Source organism: Bombyx mori, chromosome 6 (genome assembly GCF_030269925.1).
Source record: "Bombyx mori chromosome 6, ASM3026992v2".
Lineage (NCBI taxonomy): Eukaryota > Metazoa > Arthropoda > Insecta > Lepidoptera > Bombycidae > Bombyx > Bombyx mori.
In genome coordinates, this window is record NC_085112.1 from 13,842,084 (window position 1) to 13,866,593 (window position 24,510).

Consider the following 24,510-nt stretch of genomic DNA (forward strand, 5'->3'; position numbering starts at 1 on the left):
TGTTGTCTGATGCGTGTATGTTTTTTGGGAAGGCATTGAAAATACTGACTGCCTGCTGTCAGTCTTGCTCGCCATCGTTCCATTTCTTTTATTGTGTTTCAGTAGTAGTTGTAGTTCTATTTTTCCAACTGGAAAGGCAAAGGCACCTACCTGCAGCCTAATCTTTTTTAATTTTTATTAGGAAAAATGATATGAAGTGAAATTAAATGAAGTTGGTTAATATGAAACATGGCTTGAAATGAAATGAGATGAGATGAGATGACTTCTTAGTGACCTTTTTGGGGGATCCCGAGAAGTTACGTCCAGCGGCTTTGTTTCATTTTTCCATATTTGTGGGACGCCCCAGAGATACTAAGCAGTCAATACCACCGTTATTACACATTTAAACCTGGAGAAACACTAAATAGACAAAATAAAACAAATCACACAAGTTCACTCCTCGCGTTCTCGGCAAAAAGTCCTTTTGTGTTTCATTTCGAATCACCTGTCTTAGTTTATGCCTAGTCGTTGTAGGTCGTATGTCCGGTCAAACAGGTTTCACGTCACGACAGTATTGATATATATCTAGAAACGTTTGGATTGAAGAACTAATTGAAAGATAATTAATTTGAAATTGCTGTTTTGTTACATCTAATTAAGTCTCATAAATTATGATAAAAGTAATGTTTTAAATTTTTGAATGATCTTGTTGTAAATTATACGTTTTAGTTGAGTTATCTTGGAAACTGTACACGATTTATAGTTTTACTGGCTCCAAAGGTTTATTTTATAGATATTTCCTCTAGTAATCGCTAGATGCCGCTACCAGTGTACGTGCAGCGCGTGGTATTACACATTTATTTTCTCCTACTTAATCGCTGGTAGCTTCGAAGAACTATCCCGACTTTTCCGGGCTGGTAGGCGAGAGCACAGAACTTCGTATTTTGCGGAGTTTAGTGCCGTATCGGAATCGCATCCCATTGAGAGGATTCGGCGCGAAGCTCAGCGGGTGTATCGCACCGTTCCAGGTTCATAATAGCGGACAAGTCCGTGGGCGGCAGCGGCTGGCGCGCCGTGTGGACGGAGGTGTCGGCGGCGGAGGGCGCGGCATGTCCGGGCGGCGCGCTGCCGTGCGGAGCCGCATGTCTGCCGCGCGCCGCGCTGTGCTCCGGCCTACAGCACTGCGCGCACCCGCTGCAACACCACCAGCACTGTTAGTAGCCACGCGGGACCGCACGCGAGACCGCATGCGAGACCGCACGCGAGACCGCAAGCGAAACCGCACGCGAGGCCGTAAGCGAGTCCGCACGTGGGACCGCACGCGGTAAAGCACGCGATCATCGAACCACTACCGTATGTACGCTTCATGATTTTCATATCAAATTGCTACAATTGAAAGTATTTTATACTGTGGTTATTTGCAACGATTTTAGTCGATCAATAGTTGAATTTTAAATCAACTAAGCTCTACAGAGCAAGAGTAAGTTAAAAGTACTAGAGTAGGTAATTTAATTTAGCGCGTACTAATTTTTTATTCCAAATCGGTTTCATAGTTATTTTAATTGACAGAAAACATGTACCAAACAAGTTTTTAAATATTTTTTAAAACCAACAGAAGTGAGTAAATAATACGTCTTAATGAATCTTTAATTTTAGTAAGAGTAGGTATAAATTCGCTCACAACAATATAAAAGCAATTTAAGATTGGTAAATATAATCGCTCTTTCACAAGAAACTTCTCCAAGGGCTTGGAAATAGTGTATTTTGAAAGCCAGACAAGCAAATTAAATCACATAAATTCTCGTTTAATCGAAGAAAAAAAAACATATAATAAATTACTTAATTTCTTGGATCTAAGTGATCATTTTTATAACTAAGTACAAAGTTGTGGAGTAGTTAGCGCCTCTGATCGTTGCGCCGAGGGTCGCGGGTTCGATTCCCACATCGGGCAAACATTCGTGTGATAAACAGATTTATTTGCTCTTTGATTATTATTATCTGTATATGTCTATATAATTAAACATATATAAGTATGTTTGTTACTCGCTGGTACCCATAACACAGGGAATCCAAATTTATTTATTACTTATTTACATTTATACACTAATAAAGAGCAACGTCAAAATATCCACTAAAAAGTACAGTAATAATAATACTCAATAACAACAGAGATGTCATAAAGCGTACATATGGTATTTTTCTTTGACGATAGTGAAATATGATCGCGTGAAACGTGTTGGTATCGATGCGAATTGGATATTATTATTCGTGCGGTTACACAAGATCAATTCTAATCGATTCGATTCGATTAAAATCGATTTTAGCTGAGTTTGTCTAAGAACGAAGTCCGGGAGGTTTGAAGTAAAAGCATATACCACGTGTCTGTCACAACAATATCGCGATAATTTACAAATAGACGCAAAGGTCAAGTCCCTCTAATTCATATATACAACAGTGATTCGATTTTTTTTAAAGTGCATAAATATCTATATCTACATCAAATGTGATTTTAACCAATTTTGAACTTAATTTTCCCGTAGACAAAAACGTTAATTTAAGTACTATTATCACTGATATCTGTAAGTTCACAAATATCGACTCACTGTTAGTAACGTGTAATAATATACTGTAGACCATATGAAATAGTTTCGAAAACTAATCAATTCTAGTCTTGTTTTACGTAGGTACTTGAAATAATAAATAGGTTTTAAGAAAAATAATACAGTTTTAAAAAGTAATTAAATTATTGACACATCGGTTATATTCTCTGCTAAATTTATCACGAATTTCACTGTAAAGATTTAAACTGGCACTGCACAATGAATGACACTTATGATTGTACACCACACGAGTGCAATTTTGTTTTGTTTAAAAAAAAGTACTGACTATCTATCCACTATCGTTAATCTTAACGATTTAAAATAAACTATGTAGATCATTCGAAGTATTCTTAAAACAATGGAGTGAGCAGCAGAACAGTCTCGTGCAAAATATAAAAAAAAAAAATTGCCTTCCAATATTTTTCGCATCATGGCAACTTCAACAAAAACGTGTGCCAAATTAAAGAGTTTCGACATTTCACGACTACAATTAATGCTTAATAACAAGAAGTAAACGCTTATAATAAATTTCACATTGTATGAAAATTTTAGAATATTTTTAAATCATTAATTTGCCAAATTCAATGGTCTGTCGCTACTGCTCACTCCAGTTTTTATTCTATATGTCGCTGTAAAATATTGTGACTAAACACAGTAGAACTAACAGTTAAATATTCTAAACAGAGTGTTAATAATATTATCTCACAATTTTTTCTCAGTAATGATGGTTCAATGCAATCTTTCTCTCAGAAGATCAATGTATGTTACTTAGGTGTTTAGACGAAATGTCCCATAGGTATATTGTTGAATTATAGATTAATATAACAATATGTTGCAAGTTCACAGATTTTTATTTCGGATGTCCCCTTGTACCTATAATTATTTTTTGGATACTAAATTTTCTTCATTTCATTTTACTGCATCCATTCTTCGACTTTGAGTGTTAATGTTCTTCATATTTTCTTAATACTGTGATGACTCAGAGGAGTAATTTCACTCGTCCGAATCAAAAACGTCTCGATTGTTTAAAAAATAAAGATATTGTTTATTCGCAATACGGTGCATTGGTGTATAATCGTGTTGTCAATCCGATGGGATGAAGCTTGCATTGAGTCATCGCACTATGGGGTCGGGATCATACATTTTCTGATGGGATTTTTCTGACTGTGCTTCTGTGTTAGCTTTATTGTAAACTAAATACTTTTTGTGTGTGTGTGGATTGAAATTAGAAAGAAAATATTATTTAAAGAAAGATTGCTTTTCTTAAAAAAATTAAAATAATTGATAATTTTGATCCGCACGCATTTTCTTTTTGTGTTAAATTCAAACTAATGTGACTTAAATCTTTAAAGCTAAAGAAAATCTAAACGCTAAAGTAGGTAGTTGACTTCTTAGCTTAACCTTCTTTCCACTATTCCTCCTACTGCGCGAACGGCTGGGTCCCATCAGGAAGTGCATGTCTCCAGTGAGCGGGAGAGTGCCCCCCGCCTGGTGAGTTGGACCCCCCGATAGGCTGCACTCAACGTGTACTAAAGGCTTGCGCTATTCATCTGATATTCTAACCTATTTATCTGAAGTAGCAGTTTTCAAAACTGTAAAACTTCCAGACTTTTACAAATGAATAGTACCTTAGTTGTGGTGTAGGGGGACCAATCAATGTCAAGCTGTGATGCACTGTACTTATGCGTCGGAACTTGAAGAGATTTAATTTTAAATGCGATCACGGTTTGGAATGTCGAGAAATTACTATAATGAACGAGGCAGTGTGGCCTGATATCCCGGCACATATAGCGCGTTACAGCAAGTGTTGCTCGCGCATTATTTATGAGAGTCACCCATGCTCGCTGAGTTTCTCGCCGGATCTTGTCAGCGGGTCGCGATTCCGATCCGGTAGTAGATTCATTCGCGAAGCAGCTGCTCTTGAGTTGTTAGGTCTCCTTCGGAGGCGCTCGGGCAGCTGTTAACTAATCCCACCTCTCCTGGCTGAGCCTTTGCTCGCCCACCTGACCTGGTGAAACTGGAAAGGCCTTCGGCCACCAGTTATGCTTCAATCATAAAAAAATATATTTATGAGAGTATGAAAGCATGATTGCTTGTTATTGATTGGTCACCCCGAGGGGATGTGTAAGCGTTGAGTAGCGAGCGCGGGTGTCGGCCGGGTGGTTGTGTGCAGGCGCGGGCGGGGCGGACTGGCGCCGCGCGTGCGTGCTGGCGACGGTGCTCGCGCTCGTGCTCGCCGTCCCGCGCTGACCGCGTCAGTCGCCCCCCCCGCCCACTTCGCCGCGTGAGCACTCACTCTTCTGCATGCTTCACTCTAAAAGCACACTTATGCACGACTCTTCGCAGTTCATTTCTCTTCGTATTCACACGCATGAGTATCGAACGTTGGCTTAATGCGATTCATGGTGCTCATTGTACCTACATCTTGTGAAGTCACTCAATTTAATCGTCATATAAAGCCTAAATATTTAATAGGTAACTTAAGTCAAATAATAACGGTTACCTTACTAAGGACTAAAGCAACCTATTTTCATTTAGAAAATGTTCATCTCAATGTCCGTGCGGTAAGAGAACAATCAAAATAGACTTAATTTCTTACATATGTAATTAAAATTCATTCAACAATACCCATGTTCTGCATGGAAATCATTCAAAATAATAATACGTAATGGAAATGCGTTCGCTGAAGAGCGAACAGTCATTCAAAATCAATTCTTATTAAAACAGGTCAAAACTCATTTGGCAATGAAGCTACGACTGTCGGTTTCATTATCATGCTTTTAGTACATGATAGTTGCATGCTCATAAAAGGTAAATTAAAAGAAATATCTAAAATTACATGAATAAAATTTCGAGATAGACATACAATATTCAATGAATAACGACAAGGGTGGGTGTGCGTGTTGACCTTTTGTGAAAGAGTTCAACAATAGCGTGCGGTCAAGCTGCGATTCTAAGTAATTCGAAATAAGTAGTCTTCTCACAAAATCAAAATGGAAACTTAGCATCAGTTATATATTGAATCGGTTCTAGTTCTATGTAAGTAATATTTCTAGTTCGATATAATATTTGTTGAATATCGTATGGGCCACATTTAAAAGTACTTCTGAAAACTAAACTTTAGACTTGTCCTGAAGTTGCGTCCTTCTTAATTCGCATTAAATTGTCACCACATCTCTAGTTCAGATTAAAATACAGAGAGAAATATGTTAAGCGGTGTTAGAAAACTATTGTTTATTTTTATTTGAAACGATATGATTAGAACAGTTTACGATGCTGTCTCGCTTTTATTTTATTCATTTTGTATATTTCAGCTTAAAAAAAATTGCAAAATGAATAAAACATATGTGAGATTCATTCATTCACTATACCCCAATTTCGTAATGCCAAGTCCTAAAGTAGAGATGTTCAGGTTGAGGGATGTGTTAGCGTGGAGGGTAGTGGTGAGTGGGTGGTTGTAGGCGAGAAGGGAGTGTCTGGTGGCAGCTCGTCGTCGTGGACGTGGTGGTGGGTGGCGTGCGGTGGTAGTGCCGCGGGTGCCGCAGTGCTGGGCGCGTGGTGCCGGCGGCGTGGGAGACGGACCCCCCGCCGGCCGCCGCCCCCTCCTCGCCCGCCGCCGCGACCCCGCCCTCCCGCTCTACCTGACACCGTATGACGGCACCCCGCCGGACATCACTCGCCGACATAGTTTAATACAAAACTTTACCCGTATCCTTGTGTTTTATTGACTCATACTACAATGTTTAGTTAACGAAACACCACCGTACAATTTTGTAGTATTTATAAAACCAATGACGATTTAAGAGTACTACTGCATACCCGATCCTGCGGACCGAATGGTAAACAGTCGACATCGCCCTAAACGTCATTTTGGATCCTCTTTTCGGTGCTTTTAGGTACCTCAAGCACCGGTCATCAGCCTAACCTATAGACACAGCCCACTGAGTTTCTCGCCGGATCTTCTCAGTGAGTCGCGTTTCCAATTCGGTGGTAGATTCTGCGAAGTACTGCTCTTGCGAGGGTCAGTGTTAGCAAAACTCTGGTTTGAGCCCCGAGAGCTCACCTACATGTTAGGATTACGCTGGCATAGCCTCTCAAGGATATCAGCTTAGGTAGAACAAATAAAAAAAGACGAATGTAAATAATATTAAAAAAATTACATTGTAGGCAGATGGGCATACGGTTCACATTTACTATCAAGTAAATGGTTACCGTGGTCCGTGACACGCTGATCATCAGAAACGCGAAGGCCTCAACCAAACCGCTGCCTAATGTTGTCTGGCGTTACTGCTGCATTCTTTTAAATGGCATGTTGTAATATAATTATTTAATCAAAAACTATCACAATTTCCTACCATTGGTACGTACGTTACTTTGTACTAAGCCAATGGAAACTGAGCGCTATCTGACGTAACTTTATTCTTGTAATAGTTCCGTAAAGTTGCAGAAGCGAATATCGAATATTACCAGAAATGAGCTTTCTCATACCAATCTAAATCAATTCTTAGACTCATAAAAATGCAGGTAAGCAGATACCTAGATTATACCTCATTATATGTACTCGTTAGTATTTTTAACGGGCTTTACGATTTCGGTAAGTTTTATTTTCATTTTTTTTGGTACCTATTCGCTGGAGGAACCTAACCTAAGAGCTATTCCAGCACTGGTAGGCCAGCGAGAGTAGAGACTGCTTATATCTGCCTTAGCGAGAGCATTTTTAATAATTTTAAATATTTCTTGCAATGCTGCTCACCATTCTCATCGAAAAGATAATTACTAAAAGATATAGAGATATATATCTTTTAGTATATATCGCGTGGGGCGTCCTCCAACCAGGTGGACTGACGACTTAGTGCGCACGGCGGGAAGTCGTTGGATGCGGAAGGAAGAGGAGCGCATTATGTGGAAGGCATTGGGGAAGGCCTATGTCCAGCAGTGGGCAGATAAAGGCTGTTGATGATGATAGAGATATATTCAAAAGTACTAACGCTATATAAAATATATCTTTAAACTTCTTTATAAACGTAGGTAGGTAAGTACATCGCGCAAATTCGCCAAATAAAACAAGCACGTAATAAGGCAAACACAGTTTTGCAATTTTATTCCACATATTAAACTGATACAAGATTGTCGTTACAAGTCAGAGTTCCAACAGTACGTACGTACGGACGTGCCATGTGGTCGAGAATACAAAAACAAAGTTTAGTACAGCATCATTACATAATAAACATACAGGAATCCTGAACTTTTACAATACTACTCTCCCTCACACTAATGCATTTTACTTTAAGGGAAATATGTAATAAAAATAAAGCAAAAAACTAAAGCAGGAACACAGTCGGAAATGTTGTCGAGTACAAAAAAGGTGGTTCATCATCGCGTCTCAGCCGCAGTCGCCGCTGTCGTCACAGTTCATTATTACATTCGATTCATCATGTGTAACCCTATGTTGTAAGTGTGTCAAAAAACAACAGTCAAACTTCTTACAATATAATAATTACTGCTAAAATACACATCACATCGCAAAATGCGTTCGCAGGAATAAAATATATCGAATAACATGTATTAAAAAAAAACAGACAGTCGAGGGTTTCCAGAGTCGAGCGCGCGGACGCAAACAGGAAACCGCAGCCGCGCGTCGCCCCTACCTTACATATCAAACAAATATATATACGGCCGATACGATACGACAGACAAAACATAAGCATAACGGAAAACTTACAATCGAAACATTTCATAACGTCCTACTTTAAGATTTTTACGGAATCGATGCGATACAAAATCGAAAACTTGAAAATCAAATAAAAAAACACATATATAGAAAAAATAAGGGGTCGGGGACCCTCGCGGCTGGCGCTGGGGACGCGGCAAGTGCTCCCCCGCACAGTTTGTAGTGCTCCAAGCGGGGGCTCACCGCGAATGGCGCCGGCGGGGGCGAGGGCGGGCGGCGGCGGGGGCGGGGCCGGGGCGGGGGACGGCACTAGCTCGCGGCCGCCGGCGACCCCCACCCGCACGCCGTCGCGCCCAGCCGCCGCTTCGACTCTCCCCCTTGGTTCTCGTGACCCCCGTCGTGCTTGCGTTTACCTGGACAACCCCGCAGCCAATCATTACTCTCTTCGTGTCAACCCGAAAAAAATCAGCTAGCATACAGTTATACACCTATCTACGTACTAAATGAATGCTCTCATAGATGTCAAAGTACCCACTAATACTATATAAACTAAATGTAACTAAATTCCAACTAAGCTATAGTTTTAACTAAATCATAAAGGCTCTTCCACAAACTTAAACAGAAAACATGGGACTCTGAGCCCGAACAATATAAATTATTTATGATACTACATGTTTTAATAGTCAAGTTTGTGGGAGGCCTGAAGACACGGAATGAAAAGGAAAGAATAGGATAGGTCGTGTTAGGTTACCGTTAAAACAAAGGAGCAGTTTACACGCAAACCATTATACTGGCTGAAAGGAAAAAAAACGGTGAGGTCAGGAGAGGTTCTAGGATCGAGACCAGAGTCCCATGTTTTCGGTTGAAATTTAGAATTTAGCGAATTAAATTAATGTCAGACAAGCTTCAAGTCAAAAATTTCATTTCTCTTATTGTCTTTAAAAATACAGAAAATTAGGTTTTTTTTCCCTACCTATGCTGATAGCCTTGAGAGGCTATTTCAGCTTCTTTTTGATGTGTAGGTGAGCTCACGGGGCTCAAACCGGGTGTGTTGCTAACACTGGCTCTAGCAAAAGCAGTGCTTCGCGAAATCTACCACCGCATCAGAAATGCGACCCACTGAGAAGATTCGGCGAGAAACTCAGTGGGCTGTGTCTATGGTTTAATTTACTCGTCGAGCCCTTTGTCGCAAGCGACGGGATCGGCGGCGATGGTGACCGGTGCTTGAGGTACCTAAAAGCACCGTTAATGGATCGGGAGGACCCGTAATAACGTGTCAAATCGGGTAAGTTAGCATCCTTAATATCGGATGTCTATTCGAAATACTGATTGTGAAAAACTGAGATTGAGATCCCCGAGATTACACAAAATTAAATTTATACTGCTCGTATGCTATGAATGTGTAGAGTAATGCGTTCGTGTGTGTGCGTCTATGTTTGTTTATATTACCTGGTAAACTTGGGTTGGCGCGCGGGTTGCCAGGGGTGGCGCTGGGCGTGCGCCGGCCACGTGCGGCGCGGCGAGCACCACCACGGGCCCCAGCCGCGCCCCCGCGTCGCGCCCACCGACCGCCCGTCCCACATGACCCAGCCTGCACAACCCACACATCCACCACGCCTCTTACATCTCTGTACCACTCGATTCATTGTCAATATATAAGCGGTCTTAAAAACAATCACGATGCCTTTGAAACGTATTATTTTTGAACTTTCTTAATAGACATTTAACGCGTTTTTTTTTTCGTCAACACCGGTACTTCAAACGAGCCTGTGTCTTTATAACCGTGCTGTAAATATCAGCACCCCTCTATTGATAAACAAGGCGACAAATTTCAACCTTCTATAAATGGTGCGTACGTATCAAAATTGTTAACAACATTCCTAATTTATAACCGTTATTACAAACATTAAAATTTCAAAGGCATTGCGATTAATATTTAAGTTGAACGATACGACTCTCGTTTCTGATCTGTCTATTCTATATCTGATTATAGTTTCAAAAATAACGAATAGAAAAGGAGACCCTTCAATCAGGGCCTGTAAGATAGATTTCAAACATGTAGGGCCTGTAAGGTAGATTTCAAACATATGTATGTATACACTATAGACTTTTTGGTGGAAACGCGAGGAGTGAAGTTGTGTGGTTTGTTTTATTTTGTCTATTTAGTGTTTCTTCGGGTTTAAATGTGTAATAATGGTGGTTTATTAACTGTTTAATATCTGTGAAAGTGCACAAATGTGGGAAAATGAAATAAAGCCGCTGGACGTAACTTCTCGGGATCCTCCAAAAAGTCCATCTAAAAAAATTTAGTAAATGACCACCATTTTACTGAGATTATATTTCATCCCGTATCATCTCATTTAATTTCATCCCAGTTGATTAATGTCTCAAATTAATCATCTTCATTTCATTTCACTCCATAATAATATCATTTTTCATAAAAATATGAATATAAATTAAAATAAGACATGACTTAAAGGTCTCGGTTACCAGGTCATAAAATCCCTTAAAAAAAAGTATACACTATATGATATTGTTTCTTTTGTAAGCTGCATATTTCGTTTATATTATTGGTCCATATTGTTTAATTCGGATTTTCATAAGCAGCGAATTGGTATTTTCGTCTCTACATTAATTTATTTACTTCAGCTATATTTTTGGATGAACTAATAGAGTAAGCTGTTCTGGATTTACTAGATACAATTATTTAAATACCAAATTAGAATATTTCGATTTGTTTTTGAACAAAAAAAGAACAAATTTAACTATACAAGACAATGTTGAAATCTACCCTCAAATTCAAATCAATCAAATTTTGAAATTGAAAATCAACCGAGAACTTGTATTTTTTAAAAATATCGTCTAATCGTAATTTTGTAACAACAAAAATGCGACGTGATTACAGGTCCTGATAAACCGATCACCGATAGTTGCAGTGTTAACAAAGCAATGCATTACGTACAAATAAAAAGGTCGTATTAAGAAATTGACCACATAATAATTTAAGGCGTAAATACGAGCCGACCACTTGCATTACGCGAATTCATTAAAACGCAATTTGCCTAAAGTTAATTTTTTAAGTATATTTGGTATAGTGACAAAGCTACGTCCAGATATGTAGGTACATAATGTTTGTTTAATAACTTTATTAGCTAGATTCGTGCGTTGAAATTTGTATTATTTAGAAAGTTAATCCATACACGACCAATCAAGTATGACCGATATGACATTACGACAGTATGACAGTATGACATTACGGTCATCGAATGTATATTTTCGAGAATTTGTATGGGCGCATGTGTAATATTTCGTAGAATTCTCGTTGCTTGTATCAGACGGCCAAAATTTTATTAGGTAAATCTTTAATATATATTTCTTCTGTGCGTGTGTTTGTCATTGAACTCATTCTAAACGGCTGGACCGATTTTAATGAAATTTTCTGTGTACCTTCAGGTGGATTCAAGAATGGTTTAGATTTACAAATCAGCCCGGCAGATGGCGCTGCAGTAGGTTTCAATTCATAGGTTTCAAATTATTTATTATTTTAAATAACCTAGAATTATTTATCTTTCCTAGAAATAATTTATATGACAAAACAACGTTTGCCGGGCCAGCTAGTTTAATTGTAAAATTGATGTTCATCGCTTTAAGCCCACACGCTTCACAGTAGAAATGGTTGAGATTGTGGTGGTACCTATCAATCTTTTTTGTCTAAATTAAATGGGCCCTTAGTGGCCACTAAATGCCAGGCGAATTGTAGATCTCAATAAAAACACCGTTATTGACATGTGAATGGTCTCAAGTCTTAACTTGCAAAAAGTTTTTTTTTGAAAAACTATTGAGATAGTTTAGTTATTAATAATTGAGCATAACATTTTATTTTAAGGTCTCTTGTGACAGGGTCTCTTGTTTTGATTATTGTTGAATCTCTGATTAGTAAATAGTACCATTGTATGGTTCAACCATCACGTAGGTATAGATATGAGATGTGATTCAAATTTAAAAAAATAGAGGTCAGTAATAGTTGATACGACACACAAAGTTCCACTAAACGTAATAATGGTAGATAAAGAAAACAAACTGAACCGGGGGATTCACGATCTTGGTCCTTCTACGGAAAACTAAACCAAGTGACTTTGTTAAAATAGTTCTTCTTCGGTTCGTGGTTTGGATAATTTAACTGTATCTTTGTATGGAGCAGCAGTAGGCAGAAGCTCAACTCTGTTCCTGGCATTGCTGATGTCCATGAGCGACGGTGACCACTTACCTTCAGATGGGCCGTATGCTTGCCTGCCTGCTCGGGCAATAAAAAAAAACAAGGACGACCAATAAAATATTAGGGACAATTTGGCAAGCATTCGGTTAAAACAGCATTTTGTAGGCGAACTTTAAAACGGATAGTTTCCTTGTTGAACTAAGTTATCGAGCAACATGGACCCGTAAAAGATTGCAGAAAGGATTTTTAGATCAAACTTTACTTTTTGAAATCTTTCCTTAGCTGAAAATAATAAAAAGTCTGTACAATAATCATAATGTAATGGCGAATGTGTTCATAACAAAACCGCACATTACCGAAAAATTTGGTCAGAGACAAGTTATTTATGAAATAACCATAGAGTATGTTTTTGAAAATATAACGAAGAACTGAACAACTCAACACTCATGAGTAAAATTCAATAATAAACGAAATCGTTAATGAGCATCATCAAGAAATACTATTCAAAGTAATAAATAGTTTGCTCCTCGAGTTTCGTTAAGAGTATAAGCTATTTATTGTATAAGTCCGACATCCCGTTGAACCGTATAATGGCTTATAGAGTCAGGAGCGAGCTGGAAGTTGAACCAAAACCACATTCCCCCCCTTCTGGTAATTCATTAATAAAGTCCTTAATTTAGTTATAGGTACTAAATATACGACGAGATATATGATGGTTCTCATTGCGTCTTTGAACTTTTTAGAATTACTAGCTGACCCGGCAAACCTTGTTTTGCCAAACCTATAAATTATTTTTGGGATAATTTTTTTGTGTGGACCATCTTAACATTTAGGGGTGTGAAAAATAGATGTTGATCAATTCTCAGACCTATCCGATATGCCCACAAAATTTCATGAGAATCGGTTGAGCCACTTCGGAGGAGTTTGGCAACAAACACCGCGACACGAGAATTTTATATATTCGATTCAGATATATTTTATTTAGAGGCGTTGTAGAGTCACCGATACTATAGTACTATTGTACCCTACTTTTTTTAAGTAAACAAACTCTTATATGTTCTGTAAAGCCTCATTCACAAGTGACGTTCCAATCGCGACATCAAAATCACCAGCTACCCGCATACGTAACGCAAAATGGTCGGCATCGTCTAAAAATATTCAAATACCTTCTATCTAATTAAAATACGCATTTTAATCTATTATCTACTTAACGGTTACATTCCTATAATACGAAAATAAAAATAAATACGGCAACACTAACTGCATTTTTAATGTCGACTTTCGGCTGGCAACGATAATAGTCTTCGCAAATTTAATTATCGGTCCAAAACCAGGCTTGTTAGTAACCCGCACTCTTAAACTTTGTATAGTGTACGGTAATATTATATATTATTGCGTTCATTGATAATAAAGCGTGTGATAAGTGTCAGATAAAACAAATGTGTGAGATGAAGGGAAGGGACTCTTCGTTAATGCGTAAAGTTACAACACCCTGTATGTTAGTTAGTGATATTTAAAACGACCGATAACAGTAGTGCTATAGATCATTACGCAAATTAAGCGGTCACACATCAACAATTACGACATTTTCTGCCATAATTTTGCAAGCATTTACACACACATTTATCTGAATCGCGCGAGTGGACAAAAACCTCAGACATTTTTTTCGTTAGTAAAAGTGTTGCCAGAATTCAGTTCCAAGAATCCTGTAAAGGCATCTACTTTTAAGATTATTGGATATTCTCGGCAGTTTCCTCAAAAATATTACATGCTCTCTCTACAACATGCCGTAGCGTAATAAGTTTCACGCTAATCGTCGCTAAGTCCGTGTCTGTGTAATTCCTTCTAGATACTTAGCACCAAATTCCAATTATAACTACTAAAAAAAATTACTAAACATGGCAACACAATATCGTTACCAGAATAAAAAAAAACTACCAAATACTTTTACAAGAAAAAAAACGGTTGAACGAAACAATCAGGTACCTATTTCTATGCAACTATTTAGTTTACATAATCTACCAATCTATGGAACATATAAAACATTCGTCTAAGTCAGCGGTCGGGGAACCGGGGTAAATTACCCCAAATGAGATAAAATGAAATTTTGGGGGGTAAAAATGAAGCTTTTGTGAGTAGAAAGTATATATTGAAGTGAAACTTCTTTAGAATCGTGATTTCAAACTCGATGAAACGAAATAAAATGAAACGAAAAAATAATATTTTTTTTAATAATTATCATGGGGTCTATAATATGAAAGATGCTAAAAAGAAGCGATTGCGTTTTTTTTGTTCTTTGCCACAGGGTAATATTAACTTACACAAAAATATTTTGGGCTAATAATTAAAAAAGTTCCCCGAACGCTAGTCTAAGTTATAATAATAAAAAATTAGAATAATAAGAAATTTGGAATAATTCAGTTCTGTCGGTACCTGAGTGCCTCCGGTTAGGTCGTAGTAAAGTGAGTTGGCTCCTAGGCCGAGCTCGTCGTCCTGAGTGAGGCATTCACCAAGCGGGTCAGTAAGTCTTCTTAATACAAACGTTGCAACAACATTACTAGTGTTATTCAAGCGTTCCGAGCGACGGAGACGCTGGGGGGGTCACTTACAAAGCAAAGCACTACTACATGGTGGTGACAAGCGCGGCGAGATGATAAGCGGTGCCAACGAGGAATGTCAACGGACACGAAGCGCTAGGGGAGACGGGCGTGTTAGTCGGAGCGGCCTCAGCCATATAGACCTGATGGTGGCCCCCCGCGGCCCCCGCGAGCACGTCCGTCCGCCTTAGTATAATCACCACCGTCAGGCCTACACACTACCGTTTTACCGAGTCACTAACTCCATTCGAGGACAGGATTCAACAAAATCATTAAAAAGAAAAAAATTAAACTATTGATGATAAAAATTTGGCAACTCAAAAAAAATAAATCAATAGAACAATGATGAGTAGAGCGAGGAGCGACTAGTGACTAGTAAATAAGTGATAACATTAGTGAGTGTGTGTGGGGACCCACCGGCTGCGGTCTGTTGGGAGGCTGGCGGACGGCGGACGGTTGCGGCGGCCCCGCGTAATCAAAATAGAACTCATCGTACCGGTAAAACGGCTCATTGTAGCCACCTCGGTAATCACCGTATCCGTAATAGTCGTAATCATAATCTATAAACACACAACACAGGCCTTTTAGAGGCTAAGCTATACTAACGCTAACTTACAAGCTAGGGGGGCGGGCCCCTCCGCTCGGGAGCTACATGCATGGCCTACGTCCTCTTCGTAACACACACAACAATTACAAACTCGGATCGTCAGCAGACGACGCGGCCCACCACCGTGCCCTACTACCAGACACTTCTGAAACCGAATAAGTACATCAACTCCAAATGTTGCGTTCAAATGACGTTTTAGATATAAAAGCATGCGGTTCGGGGGGGTCAAGCTGTAAGTAATGTTATGTCGTTTAAATGATCGGTGCAGTTATACAGTTAGCCCTTCTAAATATAGTTTTAGGGAGTGAAACGTTTCTTCGGTTTGTCTATGAATTGCGTTAATCAGACACGCAGAGGTCGATCTAGCCAAGTCCTACGTCGGCTGGGCGGGCGCGGGTCGGCAGCGTTAGTAAGGGATGAGTGGCAGTGTGCGAGTGTCGCGCGGGGACCACACCGTGTTCACAGTTGGATAGTGTGAGTAGTGGCGGAGGGTGAGAGAGCACGTGTGTCGTCACATCGGTTAGTCGTTAAGTCCGCGGGCGACAGATGTCGCTGGCGGCGTGGTGCGTGCGGCACTGACCGTAGTCGGGGCGGGCGTGCTGCGGGCGCGGCGCCTGCTGCGGCGTGCGGCCCCGCATGGCGTGCGGCGGCGAGCACCCGCACCAGTCGAACCTGCGCAGGGCGAGCTCGTCAACGTCCCTCGACGATACAAATTCTCCAAATGCCATTTTAAATCATGCCTCATTTTTTTAACTGAATTCAGCCGAAACTTCACAAAAACTTATCAATTTTTTTATTGCTTATATGAGTGGACGAGCTCACAGCCCACCTGGTGTTAAGTGGTTACTGGAGCCCATAGACATCTACGATGTAAATGCGCCACCCATCTTGAGATAACAGTTCTAAGGTCTCAAGTATAGTTTCAACGGCTGCCCCACCCTTCAAACCGAAACGCATTACTGCTTCACGGCAGAAATAGGCAGGGCGGTGGTACCTACCTGCACAGACTCACAAGAGGTTCTACCACCAGTAGAATTAAATTCTTTGATAAACAACAAGCCAGAACTTTAAAGTTTGTGTGAAATTTTCAATCGACGCACACAAGACAAAATCAACGTATTTTAATCAACAGCTTTAAAGCTTTTAAAATAATTATTACGACCAACGCAAACAAGACTTTGTCTCGGCAGCGACATCCAATACTCAATTCGCCAGTTTTATATTCTCAACCAGAAATGATGGATTCCGGAAATCCATCATCTCTCGTGTCAATATCAAAACACCAAAGCACAAGACTGACGTCTAGAGCGGCACGTAAATAAAAAACTTCAGAGGTGTCAAGGGACACCCGGATGGAACGAAGTTCCTTTCGATTAATTAGTGAAGGAATTGTAATTTTTTTTTAAAGTTATAATAATAAATTACGGCATTATGAAGAAGAAAAAAACAATACTATGAACTAAATTACTATTGTTGAAACGCTATCTCGAGAATACGCGGACCAATCGGATACGAGCAATGTCACGCGATAAGCGCCTACACGTTGATTGGTCAGAATGACGGATCTAAAAAGTGTCGTGACAACTTTTCGTAAGAATTTTTTCCGTCTAGTCCCCTTTCACAACGCGCGATAAGGAACTTCGTTCCAAAAACACAAACATCGATAGAACGTGAAAATAAATTGCGTGAACAAAACATCGATTCTGAGGGACACTTCCTCTAGCGTAGTTTTGTAAAGCAAATGAGGAGACAAAGCTTCTAACGTTCGTGTTCGACATTTATTAACAGTGCGTCTGCAAAACAAGATCCACTTTAGCCATAGGGCAGCACGTCTCGACGGGTGAAAAGTTTAGCGACATTGTTGCAGCTTTACAGGGAAGCCATTTAAAGTTTAAAATTTGGAAAATAAATGATAACAAAAAAACTTCTTCAGCTATCTGAATGGAGTAAGGTTAAATTGAAGTTCAATTAAAAATATGAAATTGTTGATACTAATACCAAATAAAACGGACCTTCAATTACAAAGATTAATGTAGCTTAATAACCTTTCACCCCTCGATAAGTAGCTGCGATAATTCGTTTTAAGAAATATTTAAATTTACTTAAAATTTGACCAGTAGTAACATTCTGAGTAAACATCTTATTATAATAAAATTACATGTTATGAGTTGGTTTATATATTACGTATACATTTTCACACTATATGAGCAATATTATTTAGGTCGGTTTAAAGTTTGCGGTCTCCGTAATGCTTATTCAATTCTGCAGTTCACAAAAAAGGAAACAACACTTTATGTCTAACGTCCAAAAGCATAAAATTAACGTGGTTATTGATAAAGTAATAAGATCGAGTGTTTAGATTTCCTGTCTAACTTCAAAACGCTAACCGATCAATATTATAAACGAATATTACACCCACGAGGCTTTCAAAATCAACCAAAAAAAAGATCTTGTTTTGCAAACTGTACTTCCACGACGACAACGGCTTGCCTTTATCGGCTGTCGTGTTCTCCTCGCGCTTTATCCTTTTCTCAGACCTAGGCAAGAGTACCAAACATGAAAACAACGGTCGACGGTTAAACCCGTAGTACAGTTGTTCGAACAACTTTTACTAAAATCGTGCGAACCCAATTTAGTAATTGTTTTTTTGTGAACGATCCCCAATTTCTCCAAATCCGTTCACGTTCACACGCAAGGACCCCTGCGAGCACTAACCCAGAGCGTCCGTGTATCATCTGCATCATACGACGTTCGCGAGCACGTAGGATCTCCTCCTTCTTCTTCTTGTCCGAAGGTGGTTTCGCCAGTGACACCTCCAAGCGGGATCCTCCCAGGTCTTTCCCGTCCAATTCTTGCATCGCCTGAAATTGAACACAAGTAACGGAATTAGGGAAAATTTATACACGGAAGTATTTTACATAGGATCTCTCCTTTTTTTCCCCTACCTAGCTGAGAGCTTTGAGAGGCTATTTCAGCGTAATCTTAATTAGTAGGTGAGCTCACGGGGCTCAAACCTGATGACGTTGCTAACACGAACCCTAGCAAGAGCCGTGCTTCGCAGAATCTACCACCGGATCGGAAACGCGACCCACTGAGAAGATCCGGCGAGAAACTCAGTGGGCTGTGTTGATGGTTAATTTACTCGTCGAGCTCTTCGTCGCAAGCGACAGGTTCGACGAAAACGATGACCGGTGCTTGAGGTACCTTAAAGCACCGTTAGTGGATCGGGAGGATCCGAGATGTGTTTGGGGCGACGTCGACTGCTTTCCATTCTGTCCGCAGGATCGGAAATGTGGTTACCGGCGGCCACGATGAGAAAATCTCTCCAAAGAGCGACAATAATGTGTACATAATTAACGCTCACTAGCGCCACAGAATCAGTAACCTACACAGTTTTAAGCTAAATTTGGCAATGTCACCTCCACCGCCCAACCCGTCCTCACCTTCACCGCGCAGTCCCTGTCGTCGAAGTGCACGAAGGCATAGTCCTTGATCTTCTTAACTCGCTCCACGTTCCCGTAGTGCTCGAACTCTTCTTTTAGCGCCTCCTCCGTAATGTCCTGAGTCAGGTTCCGCACGTACAGCACCTTCACCTGCGGGTCACGAATGTTCAACTATAGATATTAAATATAGTCACAATATACACGACACAATCCATCTCTCTGTACAAATTCATTTATTTTCTAACCAGTCATTTTAATATACAGGGCGTGAAGAAATTGACCGAAGCCAAAACAGCAAGAATATAAAACGCAAATGAGAACTGAAATATTAGACTTTTGGCGATAAAAAATATAATGTCATGTCTATATGTTTGTAAGTTTATATTAAAAAAGAGCAATGACCGCACACGCCGTGCGTCAGTTGTTCTGTTCGCAGTACATTGCGTGCAATAAAAGTACATTGATAAAATACACATTTTCAAATGTGTATTTGTTTGCGTTACGAATCATCTGACACTTTAGTTGCCTGTACCGAACTCCTCACTGTACTGGGTGACCCAGTGAGCGCACTGTGGTCCACTATATATCAAAGCAGATTTGTTCAAGTTTATATAAAATTTAACTGGCCTTCTCTGTAAATTATACATTTTTAAACTATCACGCTCCAGACGATGTTATTGATTACCAGTGCCGATAGATAACACATACGCCCTACCGTCAGTAAATGTTCCTTTGGGATGGCAGTACACTGCTGGTCCATTTACCGACGTTTTCTTTAGTAGCCTTTGGCAAAACTCACGGAAAGACATGGCTCTTTGTAGGTAAATAAGTCGTACTCACTTTGCTCATGGTCTGCTCGTCGGGTTCTTCTTGAGGGTCAGCCCAGTCGACTATAATATCACAGCCCCAAACCTGCTTCAACGCAAGAAATTAGGTCACATCAGTTTTATGGTTTTTAAGTAAATATACATCAAAAGTGTTCGCTAGAGATCGACTCACCTTTATCCTCCCGGTGCCGAGTCTGCGCTTGGCCAGCGAAGCCGCTTTGTGAGACTCGTATTCCAAAAAACAAAATCCTCTATTTTTCTTCTTGTCATCGGGCGAACTATATATAATGACTTCAACGAGGCCAGCTGCAAGCACACAGAAACAATGTAGGGGTCCGGCGGCTGGGCGGTCGGCAACAACACAAGCGGCCCCGGACCCCGGCGCGCGGCTCTACGCGAAGCAGTCGGACGAGTCCGCGGGGTCGGCGCCGGCGGGGCGCGCGGGCCGGCGGCCGCCCGACCGTGACGTCACGGACCGCGGGCCCGCGCGCCGCACTCATACCATTATGAATTCGACAAGGACTTACGTGCGTGCTTAGAAAACTCCTCAAACAATTCGTCCCGATCTCGATTCTTGGGAATATTCCCCACGAATAACCGGTGATTGTTAAAGGAAACGGTAACGCCAATCTTTTTCCCCTTTCGAATTTCATAATCATTCAGCTGCAAGAACAATTGGAGGGAGAATGGCCGATGGCCGAGGGCCGAGGCTGGCCTGGGCCGGCTCGGCCAACAATGACTGGAGAGGGCAGGCAGGGGCAGGCAGGGACAGGCGGGGGCAGGCAGGGACAAGCGGGACAAGCGGGGCACCCTCAGCGGTCCACACCAAGCCCCACGCACTCAACCCCAAAACATCTATCAATTCTTTAATTCATTCGAGTGAAACTTTACCTGTTAATTTACCAAACTCTTCCAGTATCTCCTCTTTGCCTTTAGACTTGGGAATGTTGCCGACGAAAAGTCGCAGATTCGGTACGCTAATCTTAATTCTCAGAGTCTTCCCTGGTTTTATTTCGTGATTATCGAGCTGTGGGAAAAATAACAAGGGAACAATTTTGAAAAAGTGTGATTCGGATCCGGTCGGGCCGCGTCGAATCGCAGATTCGGACGTTCGGGCGCGTCGGTACTGTCCGCCGGCCGAGGCAGCCGCCGCGACAACGGCGCGACAACGGCACGACAACGGCGCGACAACGGCCGCTCCGGGATGACGGTTAGAGCCAATCATGATGTGTTAACTGAACTTTGGATGACAAGCCGAAAGTGTTGGACTGAGCAAAGAGGAGAGCCTGATGTTTATTCTCGGTTCGAGAACTTTTTGAAGCCAATTCAAAGTTAACCCTGTAAGTGGACCGTTTGATGAAGTGAAAATTAAAAGAAGCGAGTAGTAGTACTAGTGTGATGGTGACAAAACATAAAATGAAAGCAACTTAAAACTGAACGAGGTGCAACAGTGAAGTACGGGATCATGTCTGAGGACAAGCGAGGCTTACTTCAGTTTAGGTGTTACGGTTGCACATATACACAGGTTGTGATTATTATAGTCGCAGAGGCCATTCGCATCCGGTTTCACACATGGCTGCCATTAATCACGAATAAAAATCACTTCGAATTACATTTACAAATGCGACTGGCCTCCTCCAGCGGAATATTAATAACATGCTATATAATGACAAGCTTATAGATAAACATCCCAAATGACTGAGAACTAGTTCCACAGGCAATGGTTGGGGGGCTCGTCGCGGTGCCGGGGGCGCGGGGGGCGGTGCGGGGGGCCCGGGGGCGGGGGGCACCGCGACGAGCGCCGCTCGCGGGTGGCGGTCCGGCTACTTTACTAGCGGGACTCAACCGCGCGCGTCCGAGACGGACAGAACAGAGACCGCCACGCGCGAGACGACCGCTGCTTTAACACGGTATCAGTTCAAGGAATATCATTAACGTTTCGACGAGAAACCTGGAAAGTAGACGTTGAATTAGAAACAAATTTTGCATCAGATTCACACACCAATTACAAGTGAGAGGGGGGTGGGTGGTGGTGCTGGGACCACGTGACTGTTATCGGTGATCGTTCGAGTTTTCGACACAATTTAGTTGTTACCAATCGTGATAGCGACTTCTTTGTTTCGAGTGATAAGAGCGACATGACGTGGCGGCCGCACTCGTCCGGCGCCATGGGTTCGTTCGTTCAGTTCTAGTGCTGGGACACACGGGGACGAGTGTCCAGAGAGCGACAACGACTTCCCCTTTACCTAAATATACGGTTTCAATTTTTTAACAATTTCACAATTTACGTCTGCTTTATTTATTTCCGCAATTGCAATGTTATTATACAAATAATTTGCATTAAACTGCATGTGATAGGCGCGCGGATCCCTTGTACGCAGCTTTTAGGGTACCCGCAGAACTAAGAAAGCATTGTCTCAGTTCAAGAAACAAATAGGAGCAATTCTTTAAGTGTGTAAATATTTAATAAACGTTGTCGCTCTCTGGAAGGCGACGAGGGGGACAGAGAGAGAAAGAGAAAGAGAGGCAGAAAGAAAGAGAGAGACGGGTGGCTTACCTCGTGCACGGCCCGCTGCGTGGCGTCCCTGGTGGTGAAGGTGACGAAGGCGTAGCCGCGGTTGGCACCCGTCATGGGGTCCATCATGAGTCGCAGGTCCCAGATAGTGCCGCAGCGTTCGAACAGCGGTATGAGTTCGTCCTCGTACATGTCCTTGGGGATCTTGCCGCAGAACACCTCGCAGCCGGCGCCCGGCGTGCCCCCCTCCCACCCGGGCGGCGGACCCCCATACTTGCGTTGACCTGCGCAACGCAACAACAATATCTACAACCATAACTCATTCGAGGCGTTGCATTGCTGACCGCGATTAAATGTGACAAAGTTTTTTTTTTATTGCTTAGATGGGTGGACGATCTCACAGCCCACCTGGTGTTAAGTGGTTACTGGAGCCCATAGACATCCACAACGTAAATGTGCCACCCACCTTGAGATATAAGTTCTAAGGTCTCAGTATAGTTACAGCTAGCTTACTTCTGTCGTAAGTCGTCGTGGCCTAACGGATAAGACGTCCGGTGCATTCGTGTTGAGCGATGCACCGGTGCTCGAATCTCAGGCGGGTACCAATTTTTCTAATGAAATACGTACTCAACAAATGTTCACGATTGACTTCCACGGTGAAGCCAAGATTTTGTCGAGGTGCTGTGTTGAGGAATGAAACCGGCAAATGGAGGCCTTCGTTCGGTTTGGATCCGATAAAACGGATCAGTATTTTCGTTGTGTGTGGGATTTTTTTCTGGATCCGGAATACTGTCATGTGTGTGAACTGGCTCATACAACTGCATACGCTAATAACATATAGCTTTAAAGGAACTGTAAATCAGACGTTATATATGTACGCGCCTTTAGCGTCAAATAAATATGACATAGCTATTAGAATAATGACTTGAAAGTGATCCCATGAAAGTATAACAATATTGATTACACACAAAATTTCCAATGACAAACAAAAAATCGTGTTTCAATCCAACTCTCAGGTACCAAGCAACACCCAGAGAAAATTGACAAACGCGAACCACCTTATCATGACTACGTTAAATCTATACTAATATATAAATCTACACTGGCTTTTGCCGATGTTCCGTTATAACTACTGAACCAGGCGAGGGCGTTAATGATGAGAATCTTTGGGGAGGTGAGAAATAATAATGCCCATAAATAATTTAAATGCCCAGCGAGCGGACGGGTACAGCTAGTCATTTAGTAATTTTGTCACATATTCCCTGCTATATATACCACTACATCCAAATAGTCAACCTAATGGTTATACTTGACTATTAATACTGTTAATTACAGACCTGTAGTCACATCTAACGTGTAACCGGTTCGGGCCAAGATTTGCTTTATCTTCTCCTCGTCGGGGCCCTTGACCTGCACAGTCGGAGTCAGAGCGGGAGCACCGGGAACGCCCGCCCGACTTTTCTGTCTGAAAAACCATTTAAACTATTATATATCCAGTTGCGTCCATTCATTTTTATGTTTATATACGACAAACATTCTCATGAGAAGCGCATTGGCCAAACATTTTACGATAAAATTCTAGCTTCTTGCTTTTGTAACCGTTTTATTAATGAACTAATTGACACAGCCGGCTTAAAAGCGCAATCTATGTTCCTTCAAAATATGTGCTATAAAATAGTGATTGAAAATAATACCTCGTAAGAAATAAATTAGCCTTTTTTTTTTAATTTTTTTTTTATTGCTTAGATGGATGGACGAGCTCACAGCCCACCTGGTGTTAAGTGGTTACTGGAGCCCATGGACATCTACAACGTAAATGCGCCACCCACCTCGAGATATAAGTTCTAAGGTCTCAGTATAGTTACAACGGCTGCCCCACCCTTCGAACCGAAACGCGTTACTGCTTCACGGCGGAAATAGGCGGGGTGGTGGTACCTACCCGTGCGGACTCACAAGAGGTCCTACCACCAGTGAACCAGTCCCCTGTTTTTAGCATCATTCAGACTTTCTTGTACAATAGTTTGTGTTCACGAACCACCATCCAGTGTATAATTG

The 24,510-nt window shown here is 41.3% G+C and overlaps 2 protein-coding genes and 1 long non-coding RNA gene across 27 annotated transcripts in view; 1 reads left to right on the forward strand and 2 right to left on the reverse strand.

Moving 5' to 3' along the window:
• Positions 1 to 6,290, forward strand: part of LOC101742530 (cubilin) — a 114,311-nt gene extending 108,021 nt beyond the window's left edge. For 4 of the 5 annotated variants that reach the window (XM_038011585.2, XM_038011587.2, XM_038011586.2 and 1 more), the window contains 2 exons: positions 1,008 to 1,192; positions 6,041 to 6,290. In XM_038011585.2, the coding sequence (XP_037867513.1) occupies positions 1,008 to 1,192; positions 6,041 to 6,234 (379 nt within the window). In that variant the 3' untranslated portion in view covers positions 6,235 to 6,290. Of the gene's footprint in view, positions 1 to 1,007; positions 1,193 to 4,752; positions 4,864 to 6,040 lie in introns of all 5 variants that reach the window. The other variant, XM_038011588.2, reaches the window with a different exon arrangement.
• Positions 603 to 3,438, reverse strand: LOC134199069 (uncharacterized). Its single transcript, XR_009973414.1, has 2 exons — positions 3,286 to 3,438; positions 603 to 1,173 (listed from the first exon to the last, which is right to left on the reverse strand). It is a non-coding gene; the product is annotated as an uncharacterized LOC134199069 (long non-coding RNA).
• Positions 6,291 to 7,651: 1,361 nt separating the features above from the next.
• LOC101735454 (heterogeneous nuclear ribonucleoprotein Q) overlaps positions 7,652 to 24,510 on the reverse strand; it is a 34,324-nt gene continuing 17,465 nt past the window's right edge. For 4 of the 21 annotated variants that reach the window (XM_038011411.2, XM_038011410.2, XM_038011407.2 and 1 more), the window contains 12 exons: positions 23,793 to 23,920; positions 22,498 to 22,739; positions 20,832 to 20,967; positions 20,113 to 20,246; positions 19,954 to 20,028; positions 19,114 to 19,263; positions 18,386 to 18,531; positions 16,251 to 16,342; positions 15,481 to 15,623; positions 14,900 to 14,959; positions 9,700 to 9,841; positions 7,652 to 8,663 (listed from right to left, as the gene is read on the reverse strand). In XM_038011411.2, coding sequence (XP_037867339.1) covers positions 8,560 to 8,663; positions 9,700 to 9,841; positions 14,900 to 14,959; positions 15,481 to 15,623; positions 16,251 to 16,342; positions 18,386 to 18,531; positions 19,114 to 19,263; positions 19,954 to 20,028; positions 20,113 to 20,246; positions 20,832 to 20,967; positions 22,498 to 22,739; positions 23,793 to 23,920 — 1,552 coding nt within the window. In that variant the 3' untranslated portion in view covers positions 7,652 to 8,559. Of the gene's footprint in view, positions 8,664 to 9,001; positions 9,045 to 9,699; positions 9,842 to 14,899; positions 14,960 to 15,480; positions 15,624 to 16,250; positions 16,343 to 18,385; positions 18,532 to 19,113; positions 19,264 to 19,953; positions 20,029 to 20,112; positions 20,247 to 20,467; positions 20,604 to 20,831; positions 20,968 to 22,497; positions 22,740 to 23,792; positions 23,921 to 24,510 lie in introns of all 21 variants that reach the window. The other 17 variants (XM_062669163.1, XM_062669162.1, XM_038011413.2 and 14 more) reach the window with 10 other exon arrangements.